Source organism: Crocodylus porosus, unplaced genomic scaffold (genome assembly GCF_001723895.1).
Source record: "Crocodylus porosus isolate Cpor-Errol unplaced genomic scaffold, CroPor_comp1, whole genome shotgun sequence".
In the NCBI taxonomy this organism is placed as follows: domain Eukaryota; kingdom Metazoa; phylum Chordata; order Crocodylia; family Crocodylidae; genus Crocodylus; species Crocodylus porosus.
In genome coordinates, this window is record NW_017728948.1 from 11,985,789 (window position 1) to 11,998,981 (window position 13,193).

At 40.4% G+C, this 13,193-nt stretch overlaps 1 protein-coding gene across 2 annotated transcripts in view; it reads left to right on the forward strand.

Moving 5' to 3' along the window:
• MAEA (macrophage erythroblast attacher) overlaps positions 1-11,956 on the forward strand; it is a 91,702-nt gene extending 79,746 nt beyond the window's left edge. For both annotated transcript variants that reach the window (XM_019553078.1, XM_019553079.1), the window contains 3 exons: positions 8,921-9,054; positions 9,808-10,003; positions 10,395-11,956. In XM_019553078.1, coding sequence (XP_019408623.1) covers positions 8,921-9,054; positions 9,808-10,003; positions 10,395-10,490 — 426 coding nt within the window. In that variant the 3' untranslated portion in view covers positions 10,491-11,956. The remainder of the gene's footprint in view (positions 1-8,920; positions 9,055-9,807; positions 10,004-10,394) is intronic.
• The last annotated feature ends 1,237 nt before the right edge of the window (positions 11,957-13,193 follow it).

Here is a 13,193-nt window from a genome sequence, read left to right on the forward strand (position 1 = left end):
GGTGCGGACTTGAAAAGGACAGCGAATATTGCAGCAGCCTGGCCACTTTCCATAATAAGAAGGGGAGATTTGTGATGAAACTTGAGTGCAAAAGGCAGAGTCTTGATCCAGATCATGAGCTTTGTATTTTTCATTGTGTTCTGCATCAGGGAACAATTTGTGCCAGAAATTCTGAGCGTGGATCATGTGATGAACTTGTAGTTAAACAGTAAATTTAACCCTGAGCCAAGGCCCTCAACCATTAGCAGCTAGCTCTTGGAGGAAGTTGGCTTTCATTATGAACTGCCAGATGGACTGAAATGTACTGGCCCATCCTCAGAGTGTGAGACTCAAGTATTTATGAGCAAGAAACGGAAACCTGTGACTAAACTGCAAGATGAAGATTGTTTGCAGGACCTTCCCTTCATTGTGGACGTGAGATCTCAATACTCTGAATATGATAATACTGAGTTGGTACCACATTATGACTAAGTTTGACGACACTGTGTGCCTTTACAATTAAATTGCCTCTTTCAAAGAAGCAGCTTTCTCAGTGCAGCGTAGCACATTTCCCCACGTTGAAGTCAGTGCCCAGTGCTACTGGGATTGAAGGTAGCGCAGGCTTGAAGAAGTATGTGGTCAAGATTGCTGATCTCAGACACAAATTACAAGGCAGGTTCTCTGACTTGTGGAGCCATGAAGCAAAGGTCAGTCTCTCAGTACCCAATTTCCTTTTCCTGTGGAAGATGCCCCTCAAGAACTGCAAATAGAACTCGCTGATCTTCAGTGTAATGCTAAGTTCAAGTTTTCAACAGTGGAAATTCACAAATTTTTGTGCTACTTGGGAGAAGATTATCCAGAAATAAATTCCTTATTTGTGAACACATGTGCAAACAGATCTCGACAGTTAGTATCATCGTGATGTGCTTTAATGCACAGCAGTAAACTCTAATGCGTATTGTAGAGTTTATTGCTGGTGAGCCCCACGTTTGAACATGCACCCAGGACTGCAACACGTTGAGCTGGGTTGGAGGAGGGAGACCTGGGGAGTCAGCCTGTCAGCCCCTGGGGTTGCTCTGACTTAACTCAGTGTGCTTTGTAGGGGCTGGCTGGGGCATGAGGGTGTTCTGGTGTGGAGCTAGCCAGCAGATAGACCCCGCAATGAAGCACCCTTGTGCCCCAGTTTTCCAGGTCAGCATCTACATGCACATTGCTGCACAGTGAAAAACTCTGCTGCAGGATAGTACTTGTGTTTTACAAGTACTAATTTGTGGTATAGTTGATTAGTTTCCTGAGTCCTGATAGCACTGCACATGTAGATGCTGAGATATTTTACTGTGGAGCTAATTAGGCAACTCCACAGTAAATGTCTCATGTAGACACCCAGTGAGTCAAAACAAGGCTTGGACTCGGTGATAAGCACTGAATGCCATCCTGGAAGTGGCCTCAATACAGTCCTTCAAACTAAACATCAAGATGGTTGCAGTAAGAGATTCCTGGTGTCTGTGAGCAGACAGACAGACATAACTATAGTGATATCAAAAGATACTGATTTGTAAGCTATTGCAATACACTTGTTGTGTTTGCATAATTGTATAGCTTGTTCACGGTGTAATGGCTGATGCATGCTCCCAGCCAGCAGTTCCCCCTCCCCTTTTAAAGCAGCTAAAAATGTTTGTTCATACTATTATTCAGATATGTTATTTTTACATCGTTATTATGTTAACAATGAATGACACGTCTTATTTACTAAATAATTTCTTTTCTCCTTGTCACTTGGATCATACTGCCTTTGGATAGAAATTGGAATTCAATTAAATTAATTTTTAACTGGGGGACAGCTTGTCCTATAGGCTGACAGGGAAATGAACTGGAGAGCTCCAGAGCTAAAAGTGAGGTGCGTGCTGCAGTTTGAAAGAATATCCAGGTTTTGCATGAGTCAGGCAGAGTTGCTTAAGTTACACAAAACCAGCTTTTGAAAACAGCTTTTTATTAGTTAAATAAAGCTGTTTTAAATAATGCTAAATACAAAAGAAAAGGCTAGTTTTAAATGCAAGACATCTTTTAAGTAACCTGATTAATCAAAAGAAGTATTATCTGTATGTAATGGGTTTTTTTAACCGCTCGTGGATCTTGTTCTCTTGCAATTTATTTTTTAATTTCTAGTTTGGAAATGGAAGATAAGCTTTCATATTTTTGTTTCAGTTTGCAATAGGTTTCTTATCGTTTGCACAGCTATAATAGACCTCTTCCAACTAGACACTCATGAAGCTGTTGCCTGGGTTCCATCACAGTGGGCCGATGTTCTCTTAAGGTTCCCTTGGCTTGAGTAGGCTCCATCAGGATTTCCTTGGCCTCTCTGGCATGGCCTTTCCTGTACGTTACCCTTCACCAAAGTGGGACCTTGCTGCTTTGGATTTCTCCTTACTCTCTCAGTAGCTTAAAGGCATACTTTCTCGGTGATTTAAGCCTGCAGGCAATCTTGGTCTAAAATACAGTTCTTCCAGGATGTGAGAGGTCCAGATGCACAGAATGTTTGACTACTCCAAATCACTCTCGCTCTCTCTCTCGCTCTCAATTTTTATTTATTTTTTTTTAGCTAGGACAAGAAATACGTAATTTTAGACAAAACAATGCATCAGTTTCCTTGCCTTTCAAGAGAATTCTTGATCCTAATGTACTCCCATTTCTGTAGGACCCACATAGGTTTAATGATCCTCATAGGAGATACAAGCTCTAACAGCATATGGCTGGCTCCAGTGGCACTGAAGCATTCAGTTTCATAACTTTAACCAGATGTGTGGATAGATGAAATATTTTGTATTGATAGAAGCCATTCTTACACTGGAAACCCCTAACCCTGGGGAAGCCTTAGAACTGGAGGTAAAACACTAATAAGGAAGGTTAACTTGTTTATGGTGTGTGTGTGTGTGTCCATTTTCCATCGCTGGCTAACAGTCAGCTAAACACTCACCATAGCCCAGTGGCAAGGCACCATTACAGCACCTGCCACTCCAAGACCGTTGGAAATCTGTATGTATGTTCCTGATCACAGTGTAACTTAATGCAAAATAGAAACCTGATGTAAATTACATAGACTCACTCCTTAAACCATCAGAGAACTGAACTAGTTGAATTAACTACAATTAAAATAAGGAAAGAGACTATCAATAATCATAGAAAAGTAGGGCTGGAAGAGACCTCCAGAAGTCATCTCATCCAACCCCCTGCCTGAGGTTGGATCATCCTTATCTAACTATCCTGTACTAACTGTAATTTACATTCTACATAAGACTGCTGTGAACCTGACATGAAACAGACCTAGCAGCTTAATCTGCCACAAGTAAAGCAGGGGAATGACAGCAGCCATGTCCTGCGTCTATGAAACACTGGCGATATGCACTTAAAAGATCCCAGGTACAGAACCACCAGCCCCTGCTGCAGAGGAAGGCAAACACCCCCACAGTCCATACCAGTCTGACCATGAGATAAAGCCTTCCTAACCCCAGATCTGGTGATCAGTCTGACCCTGAGCAGTGGAGAACCTCTGGCTTTGCTCTTAGCAGGAGCATTGGCACAGCCCAGTCAAAGTCCCCAGCCTTAGTTGCAGCCAACACCCAGCATCCATGTCTAGATGAGCAGGGACGTGTGCCTGCAGCAGCACAAAGGGCATGTCTACATGTCATCCTGTGGCAACATAGCGACATGCTATGGCATTGTATAGCATGGTATGGTGATACAGAGTTTGTGTGGATCTACACATGATCTCCAGCTATATTGCCATAGTGGTGCGCTCCCCCGGTATAGTGCACTGCTGTGGCAATGTAGTGACAAAATCTAGCCACGTACCATGCGCCTAGCGCAGAAACTACCTGTACTGCACCATGCCTTAGTACTTCCAAAAGGAAGTGCTAAAGCATGGCGCCATAGCAACGGCGCTATACAGCGACATGTAGACATGCCCAAACAGTAGCAGCACAAATTTGTGCTGCTGCTTTGTGGCGCAGAATATGCCCCTGCATATGCCATTTGTTGCGGGACACATTGTCCCACTGTGGGCAAACTACCCTTGCCCATCTCCTCCCAGCTCCTGGCCTGGCTCCATGTCCTCTGGGATGGAGGGGATGGGGGCTGGATGGGGCAGGGGTGCCTCAGCATGGGTCTAGCCAGCAGGCAGCCCCACACTGAGTCATCTTGCACCCCAGCCCACTGAGGAGCGGTACATGAAGACAGGGTACCAGGCAGCCCAGGGCCTGCTTCCCCATTTCCACGTGCTGTGGAGCCCCTGCACTGAGGTACACTGTGCCCCAGCCAGCTGCTTCTGCTCCCTGTCTCCACATCCCACTCCCTGGCAGGCTGGGGCACAGTGTGCCTCAGCACGGAGTTTCTGCAGCGTGTGGAGATGGTTGGATCCGCAGCAGGGTGGGGCGCTGTGTGCCTCAGTGCAGGGGCTCTGCAGCATGCAGACAGAGGAGCAGGCAGCCCTAGACTACCTGCTGCCCTATTTCCATATTTGTCCCAGTGAATGCTATTTTTGCATGTTTTGCGCCACTTTTTTCCCAAGTTTGTTTTTGTTTTTGTTTTTTGGGGGTTTTTTGCTACCGGGGAATCTTGGTAGCAAATTTTGCCCCCAAGGTGCAAATTAGCAGTGCTGCATATGGTTTAAAATGCAGCACTTGCAGTTTGTGGCGCCACAAACCCTGACATACAGCAGGAAGGCAGCGGCAGTCGAGAAGACCCAGAAGCATGTGAAATGCCCATGGTAAAATATAGGCAAAGCTGTGCCTACATCACCTCTGACCAGAGGCTGTCTAACCTTCTTGAACGCCTCCAGTGACAGAGTCCACAACTACCCTTCTGTTCCACTGCCTCGGTGTTCTAGCTATGAAGAAGTTTAACCTGATAACCAATGTAAACTTACTTTTGCTGCAACTGCCAAGCCATTGGTCTGCATCCGCTACGTTGCGGCAAGACAAAAGATTCTTTCCCTCTTCTTTATGGCAGCCTTTCAAGTATTTAAAGACTGCTATCATGTCCCCTTCTAAGTGCCTTTTACACAAGCTGATTGTGTCACACTTCCATAGAAATGCGAATCTTGGTGCTTAACCAGCGATGTCTACCAGTGCGTTCACTTTCTTTAAAAATCTGGCAACAACCACATTGTGCTTAATATTTTTTTAATTTAACATTTTTATTGGCTTGTATCATATTTAGGCCTTACTGTAGGGTGGAGTTTATTTTGCATTTAATTTTAAATAGGCATGTTTTGAATAAAGTCTTTAATTTTAAAAATCTGATTACGCAAACATGTTCCCTCTTTTTTTAAATGGAAACCCCAGCCCCAACTGAGTGCCGACAAATATGACTTATGTATGAGATGCTCTTAACTCTAGGTGCATGTTCAGTAACAACATTGCACTAAGTAAGTACTACTTCTAGGGATATTTTATGATTAACATAAATCAAACATAATTATCATTATCCTATTGTTGTTGTTGTTGTTGTTGTTGTTATTTGCATCTTGTGTTTGAGAGAGAGATCAGTGGCTTCTTTTCTCTCTGGGGTCTCCTTTGACAGGTTTTTCTTTATGGAAACTTCAAGTGCCTAAATTTAAACCATATTAAATGCCTTTGGAATTTCACTTGTATCCAAGACATAATATTCAGATAATTTTTTTAATCAGTAGGACTCGTATTTATCTTGTTTTGACATGTTAGTTGTCAAACTGGTAAAGGATTGGTGTAGTTTACTGCATTTTTGAAACTATAAGTTTAAAAATATTTTGAGGAATCTAGGAAAATATTGTAGTCTCATTGAATGGGCTATCGAAACAGTAGATTTCTTTAAATATAAGTATTTGACACAATGGGCATCAAATTAGGGGAAAGGAAATAGTTCCTAAAAATATGGACCTTTATTTATGATGCTGATAGGAAACAAAAAAAAAAAGGTACATAACAGTTTCATAGTAGCATAGTAACTATGCTGTTGTTTTTATAATAACAATATAGCAAATGTCTCTAGACATGCAGGCAGTCCTTGGACTTATAACACAATTGGTTTCTGATAACTGCATCTCAAGTCGAAATGTCGTAATTTGGAACTGATTTTCCCATAGGCAACAATGTTATAAATGGGGGATTGGTTCCTGAACCAAGGCCCAAGACCCTGTTTTCACCAAAAATAACCCAGAATTTTGTACTTAGTCAATTATAGATGAGTAATATAGCTACTTTAATATATTTATATTGTAAATAGTAGTCATATTGATTTGGAAGGACTTCTTTGAGGTGACTACTGGATGTTTTGAAGGGCTCTGGGCTGGAGTCTTCTCAGGAGCCTTGGCTGCAGAAAGTGTCCAAGGAAGTTTGGACGGATGTTCTCTAGGGAGCTGAGCGATGCAGCGAACTTGTTCCATGGGATGACATCGCGTCAGATCAGGCATCATAAAGTCGAAACTGACATCAGTCAAAACAGGGTGTCAATTTACAAATATTGTTACGTGTGAAACATTGTAAGTCGAAACGTTGTAAGTCAAGGACTGCCTGTATACTGACTTGTTGACAAAGGCCTATGAAACTTTCAGCCAGTAATAAACCCTATATATGTGTGTTCAGCTGATCACAGAGATGGGAGAAAGCAATAGGGAAACGTGAACAAAAACATTTTCTTATGCATATAATCAGTTAAATACCAAAATCATTGAATGCAAAATATGTGATCTTCTTTCCTGAAAAACATGCTCACTGTGAATGAGATTGCTTAAAGGAGTCAGGCATCTGGTTCCCATTCACTATGACAGTTTCCTTCTGTATTGCTAGTGTTACACAATCCTCACTTTGGAATGAGGTTTTACAAACTGTACAGAAATCGAATCTTTTTTTAAATACCTAATGCCTGGCACAATTTCACACCTGTCCAAAAGTCAACTTACTCTTCAGTTGGTTTGAGTGCTAGAAAACAGTTAATCTCTGGGAGAAATGATTTAAGTTTCTAGACAGGGTAAAGTCCATCAGAAGCAATTCAAGCTAGTCTTTCCCATAGTAAAGTGGTTTATCAGGCAGTTAAGAACTAGACAGAACATCAAATGGAGCTGTAATATTCCAAATGTAAGTACTAGAAAAGGCATGGATCCAAGATCTATTTTGGTGTGCCATAGGTAACAGCAACACTTCTGGCAGAAAACCGTAGCCTTCTACAATTTTTAGTATGTAGACAGAAAGCTATGAATTGATACTAAACTGTACATCCCTGTCTGGTTTGAACTTGTTAGCAAACAGTATTGAATTTTCATTTGCTTCTGATATCATCCAGTTCTTGTCTGTCCTTGACAGAAACTGTATAAAAAAAACAGCGTTGTTAGCTGGCTGTGGTACAAAGGAGAAGGAGTTTGAGAGAAGCGTGGATGGCCAGCGCTCTAATTCTTAAACCTACCATTTCAGTTGCATACGGCAAAACTGTTTGGAGGTCCTATAATAAGTTGAAAACTTTTTTTTCTTCCTACGGTGAGCTTAAAAGCTTCAGTGAAAATTCTTTTTGTGTGTTAAACTGCCATTCTGCCCTAAGCAGTAGAGGGAAGGCCTTCCAGGTAGTGATGCCAGTTGTACTTTGTGGCATTTTTATTTGGATAATCCTTTTCCACTGATGCCAGATTTCTTAATTTCCAACTGTTTTTTTCCTTCCTTTTTTTGCTTCTAAAATATGACCAGTGTAGAAGAGACTATGTGTCTATGTATATAGATATAAAATGCAGATTGAAAGAGAAGGGAGGGCTATGAAAACAAGGGAGTCTTGCCCACAGCTAAAAAATTAATCTACCTCCTGGGGTTGAATAACAACCCGCTCGCTTCTGCCCCGCCCCGCCATGTTGCAAGGTAGCAATGCCTACATGTGTGTTGTGTGGTTCCACAGACGGGTCTGGAGTGCCACATACCACACATCTGCATTTGTCTGGACATGGCGGCTTTGGAGTGCAAAATAAATACAATTTTTGTAAGCAGTGTATAGTCCTTTCTATGAAAACCAACCAGAATGTAATTCTGCTTTTCCTGCTACTGGGTGTACCAGAGTGCTGCACTCAATTGTAAAGGGAAGAGAGAGTGGTAATACTTTGAGATCCCTCTCGCTAACCACCATTAGCAGGGAGAGCCTGGCTTGAAATGGAAATGTTCATAGCTTTTCAGCAGACCTTGTGCTCAGTCACGTGTTAGTGGTTCAGTGGCTTCAAAACAGACAGTCCACAGCATTAACTTTGCTTCATAAATGGGCCAACATTCCAGAAATTTAAATTAAAAAAAAAAAAAAACCCCAACACGCTCCTAGCAGGCTTTAGAGGGTCTACAAAATCATGTTGGTTTCTACAAGCTCCTTTGAGATGGAGGGTGGGGCAAGAGTCTAGAGTCCTCCCCAAATTGATTGTTGTGGGGCAAGGAAGTATGTATAATGTGCATGTGCACAGAATGCAAGCTTTTGCAATAAATTGAGTTTAACAGCATATTGCTACTACTGTATATACCACAGGCATTTTTTTTTTTTTTTTTGAGCCAAAGTGTGTGTGTGGGTTTTTTTGTTTTGGTTTTTGTTTTGGGGGTGGCTTTTTGCTTATTCTGTAGGGGGAAAGGAGGTTGTTTGCAAGTTCACATGAATTCATAAAGCATTTGGAGCTGAGACTTTTATGTAACATGGAAGTCTCATATGAAACAGTTTTTGATTCTTTCTAAGAATCAAAAATCACTGCACTGCTGTGCAGTGCTTTCCCAATGTATATTTTTAGATCAGGCATTGGCATGTATGTCTTAATTTTCTTAGTTAAGGGTTTATGGTACATAATTTACCACACAGGGGAGTCTTCATTGCAATTCACTTTTGTGGGGTGGAGGGGGCTGGATAGGAGATAGGGGGAATGCACTTACAGTTATGGTTTGGTTTTTTTTCCTAACAGGATCTTTTGGACCCAGCACGATGGAGAATGCTGATTCAGCAATTTAGATACGATAACTACAGACTACATCAGCTGGGAAACAATTCTGTTTTTACTATAACCCTCCAGGCAGGCCTTTCAGCTATAAAAACACCGTATCCTTCAATGCAGATTATTAGTGTCTGGTGTACAAAGCTTTTTTATTTTTCTTTTTGGACATGTTTTTTGAGGAATCCATAAAGTATGAATACTGTCAGGCTTTGTTTGCTAAACTAGAGTATATACATAAGCATATCTGCTAAAATTTTTAAAACATTGTTTGAAACAAACTGGTGGCTGTTGCACTAGATGAAGTATGAATATAGTATGTGCTACTTTACATGTTTTATATAGCCTACTGGCTCAATGTGCCCCAGGAAGTTATACACTTGCAATCATGTTTGGAGTTGGATGAGAATTTTAAAAAGTCTTCTTTATAATCCATAGGGTAGGTTGAATGCAAGTTTTCAAGGGGAAAAACATCAACTCTGAATCTGTTGGCCAGACTCTGTCTTGCAGAGGGTTTAAAATGGGAACTCTGACAGCAGCCTTCAAGCATAGAGTAGGGAATTTCACAGAAGGCAAGATTCTTGTAGTTCCTTTCCCTGCATCAGGAATTCCACCCTTATCAGGTTTCTGACACTTGCTTTTTTCTCCCCATTTTTTCTTGAAATGATCAAAATCAACTACCTTATGTGCATGTTGAACTCAAGGCATGGAATTTCTGTAGGCTGCATAAGACTATGCATCTCATTACTTCAGGTTATCCTTAATACAGGTGAGTTTTAGACTTCATCAGCTGTGTTTTCACACTCATGCCATAACAAATTCACCCAGTGAATATTGTTCTTTGACATGCTGTTAAACAGACAGTGTTATAAAGAGGATGGCAGTTCAAAAAATCCAGACTGCCCTGTGTGTAGCAAATCCCTGAACAAGCTGGCTCAGCCTCTGCCTATGGCACATTGTGCCAACTCCCGACTAGTCTGCAAGATTTCGGGGGATGTAATGAACGAAAATAATCCTCCCATGATGTTACCAAATGGATATGTGTATGGATACAATGTAAGTATTTCACATAAGGACTTGTGGAAGTTTGAGTTTCTGGTAAGCATAATAATTTCAAGAGCAAATGAGAGCTTCAAATCGTATTCAGAATAGCTGAATGAAACTAGAAGCATTTTATGTATTATAAAAAGAGGAAGAAATAACACTCTCTCACATTTTAGAAGACTTTTAATATTGATTGAATTATAATATTAAATGTCTTTTGTAATACTCTAGCCCTTAAACATAAACACTTGTACGGGGTAAGTTTTTGCAGAAGTGTTTTAGACAGAATATGACTTCTGGGAAGTGAAGCAAAACTTCATTTGCCAACCACTGAAAATAACATATTGACTAGTTATGCTTACTATTCAGACTATAATCACTCTTTTCGTTACTCATTTTACAGTCTCTGCTTTCTATTCGTCAAGATGACAAAGTAATTTGCCCAAGAACCAAAGAAGTCTTCAATTTCTCACAAGCTGAGAAAGTCTACATTATGTAGGTCCATAACACACGTGATGAAGTGCCGCTGGAATTTTGACACGGTATATACTGGCATACCCTGTCAAGGGGGGCCTTAAGGTGTGGCAAAGAAGCAAAATCTGCCACTTTGGGGATCAGACCTGTCGGTGGCATTATTGTTTCTTGCGACCAAAGATCAATGAGCAACAATACACACTCTTAAAAAGAGAGGAATTATGACTTAAGTTTGTACTTGAAAAAGAAACAACACATTTTGATTGTTAGGGTTTTGTAACATAAGGTCAAAATTGGACTCTGCTCAAAAGTACTTTCATCTTTTAAAGGATAATTTTCTTTAAAGATGGACATTTGCACTGGGGGAAATGTTACAATAGATTTGAAATTAAATCCATTTTCCTTCCCTCTGTTTTTCACAATTGTCCAAGGCCCTCTTGTTATCAAAAATTTCAGTTAATACAAGTGTGTTCTCTCTTAAGATCCTCTTTTTTCCTTCTTTTTTTGATCCTCTTGTGAAGTAAAAATTCTGAATATAGGTCGTTGTAACTTATTTCTGTGGGAGGATACAGATGTTATTGACACAAGACTGGCTTCACTTGAGGATCAACTTGGGGACTGGTTTGAAGGAGAATGAAGTCTTTTTTTTTTTTTTTCCCCAAACCCAAATATTTTAAGGAAGTTGCATAAATATCAAGAGGAATCGGGAACATTTCAGGCAAAATACACTGCTTGTTTGAATGTTCTTTTTCCAGTTTACCATAGTGTTAAAAGTCCTTCTAAAATTATTAGTTATGTGCATAGGGTTCAATATCAAATCATTAGTGCTACTGCCTTATTTCTTGCTTTGAGAATGTACTCACATGAAAATCAGCTGGTATCCTTAAGTGTCGGGCGAAATTTCTGAAGATGCCTTGCAGGATGATTACATAATTTAGGGCCTAAATAGAATTCATTACTGAAACTAATAGTTCAGTTTTAATGACTACAAAACACATCTTTATGAATTTTCAGAAGAATAAACCATTGTAGTTTAAACAAAACCGTATTGTAGAGGTTTGTATTTAGCGCTTATTTTTGCATGTTGATGTTGATTAGCTAATAAAAGATTGTAAATGTACAACCTGTTAATAAAAATTGTTTTCCATTTCTTGATTATACAAAATTAGAAAGCTGATTTGTATTTCTAACACAAACAAATTGTTTCCCATTTTATAAGGACATCTCAAATTGGGAGTTCCCCATCTTTAAAAATCATCTTGTATAACATTTCAAAGAGTGTCTTTGTTCCTAATTGTCATTCTTCAAGCTTCTGAAACTGAGCAGCATGATCACATCAACTACCATTAGGTGAAAATTTAATGCTGTGTATATAGTGACGAAACTTCTACAATCTTCAGCCTTACCCAAACACTGTCCACCATTTCCTAGGAGAGGACTGTCTAATATTTTGGTGGTCTTCTATTAAAATGATTCTGTTGGAGACATTGATGTGATTGGTTCCTAAGCATTTCTGAATCTCTTTTGAGGAAATGCTGCTACGTGCTAGCTACATAGATTTTAACCCTTCAGAATGAGTGGAGACCAGTAATATTACACAATGAACATTCTTGTAATTCTGTAGATTATAATGGGGATCCTCAAAAGGTTGTGGAAGCTGGAGGTTTTGAAACATGTCCCCAATATTGACACACATTACAGTATTATATGTGACAATTTTTCAGAAATATACATTTGCCAGATTCTCATTTTCTTGCACTTCATGGTAGAAAGAGCTCCAGTGTCTGTCTGCATTTCTGAAAGTAGCAAAGCTCTAGATGAACTCCTTAGGGGGTAGATGGTAACTGCAAAGAGATGGTGGGAGACAGACTATAAGAAGGGCTGTACTAGTAATTAGGTTTTAACTGAGGTTAACATAAACTCTGCATGGTCTCTGACTTCCCGGTGTAGCAGGATCTACAACGCCATTGTAAGCTCAGAGCAGTCTGCCCTTTAGAGACTGAACACAATCCTATCAAATAGCACTCCCCTCTGAAGCAGTGCCAGTTGATCTTGGCTGCTTCCTCTTGTACAAGAGGCAGTAGTAGAAAAGGAAATTTTAAATTGGGCAGAGGTAATTTCCAACTCCCCTCCTATTCAAAAATAAATAGATTCATAGATGCTTGGGTTGGAAGGGACCTCAACTGATCATCGAGTCTGACCCCCTGCCTGGGCAGGAAAAAGTGCTGGGGTCAGATGAGTCCAGCCAGATGCCTATCCATCCCCAAGGTAGGGGAGAGCACCACCTCCCTTGGAAGCCCATTCCAAATTACGGCCACCCTTACAGTGAAGTTTTTTCTGATGTCTACCCTAAATCTGCCCCCTCTCAGTTTGTGACCATTGTTCCTTGTTATCCCATAAAATGATATAAAAATCAGAAGAGGGACAGAACTCTTTATTGGCACTCAGAAAATGTGATGTTAATGGCTTAAACTCAAGACATGGAAACTTCTATTTTGGCTGCTTAGTAAATACTGGTTAGGCTAGAATATTAGGAAATCGTAAACCCCAGACCAAAAAACAATGCCTTTCCAATGCATTTTTTTCTTGTCAGGTAAGCGGATGACTGGGGGAAAACTCACTGCTTCAGAAAGGGGTTTGGGAAGAGATACAGGGTTTCTTATCTGTCTCTGCTTTTCAAGTGGGTGTGAAAGAATTTTTTCTCTTAAGGCTGACAGATCCATGTTAG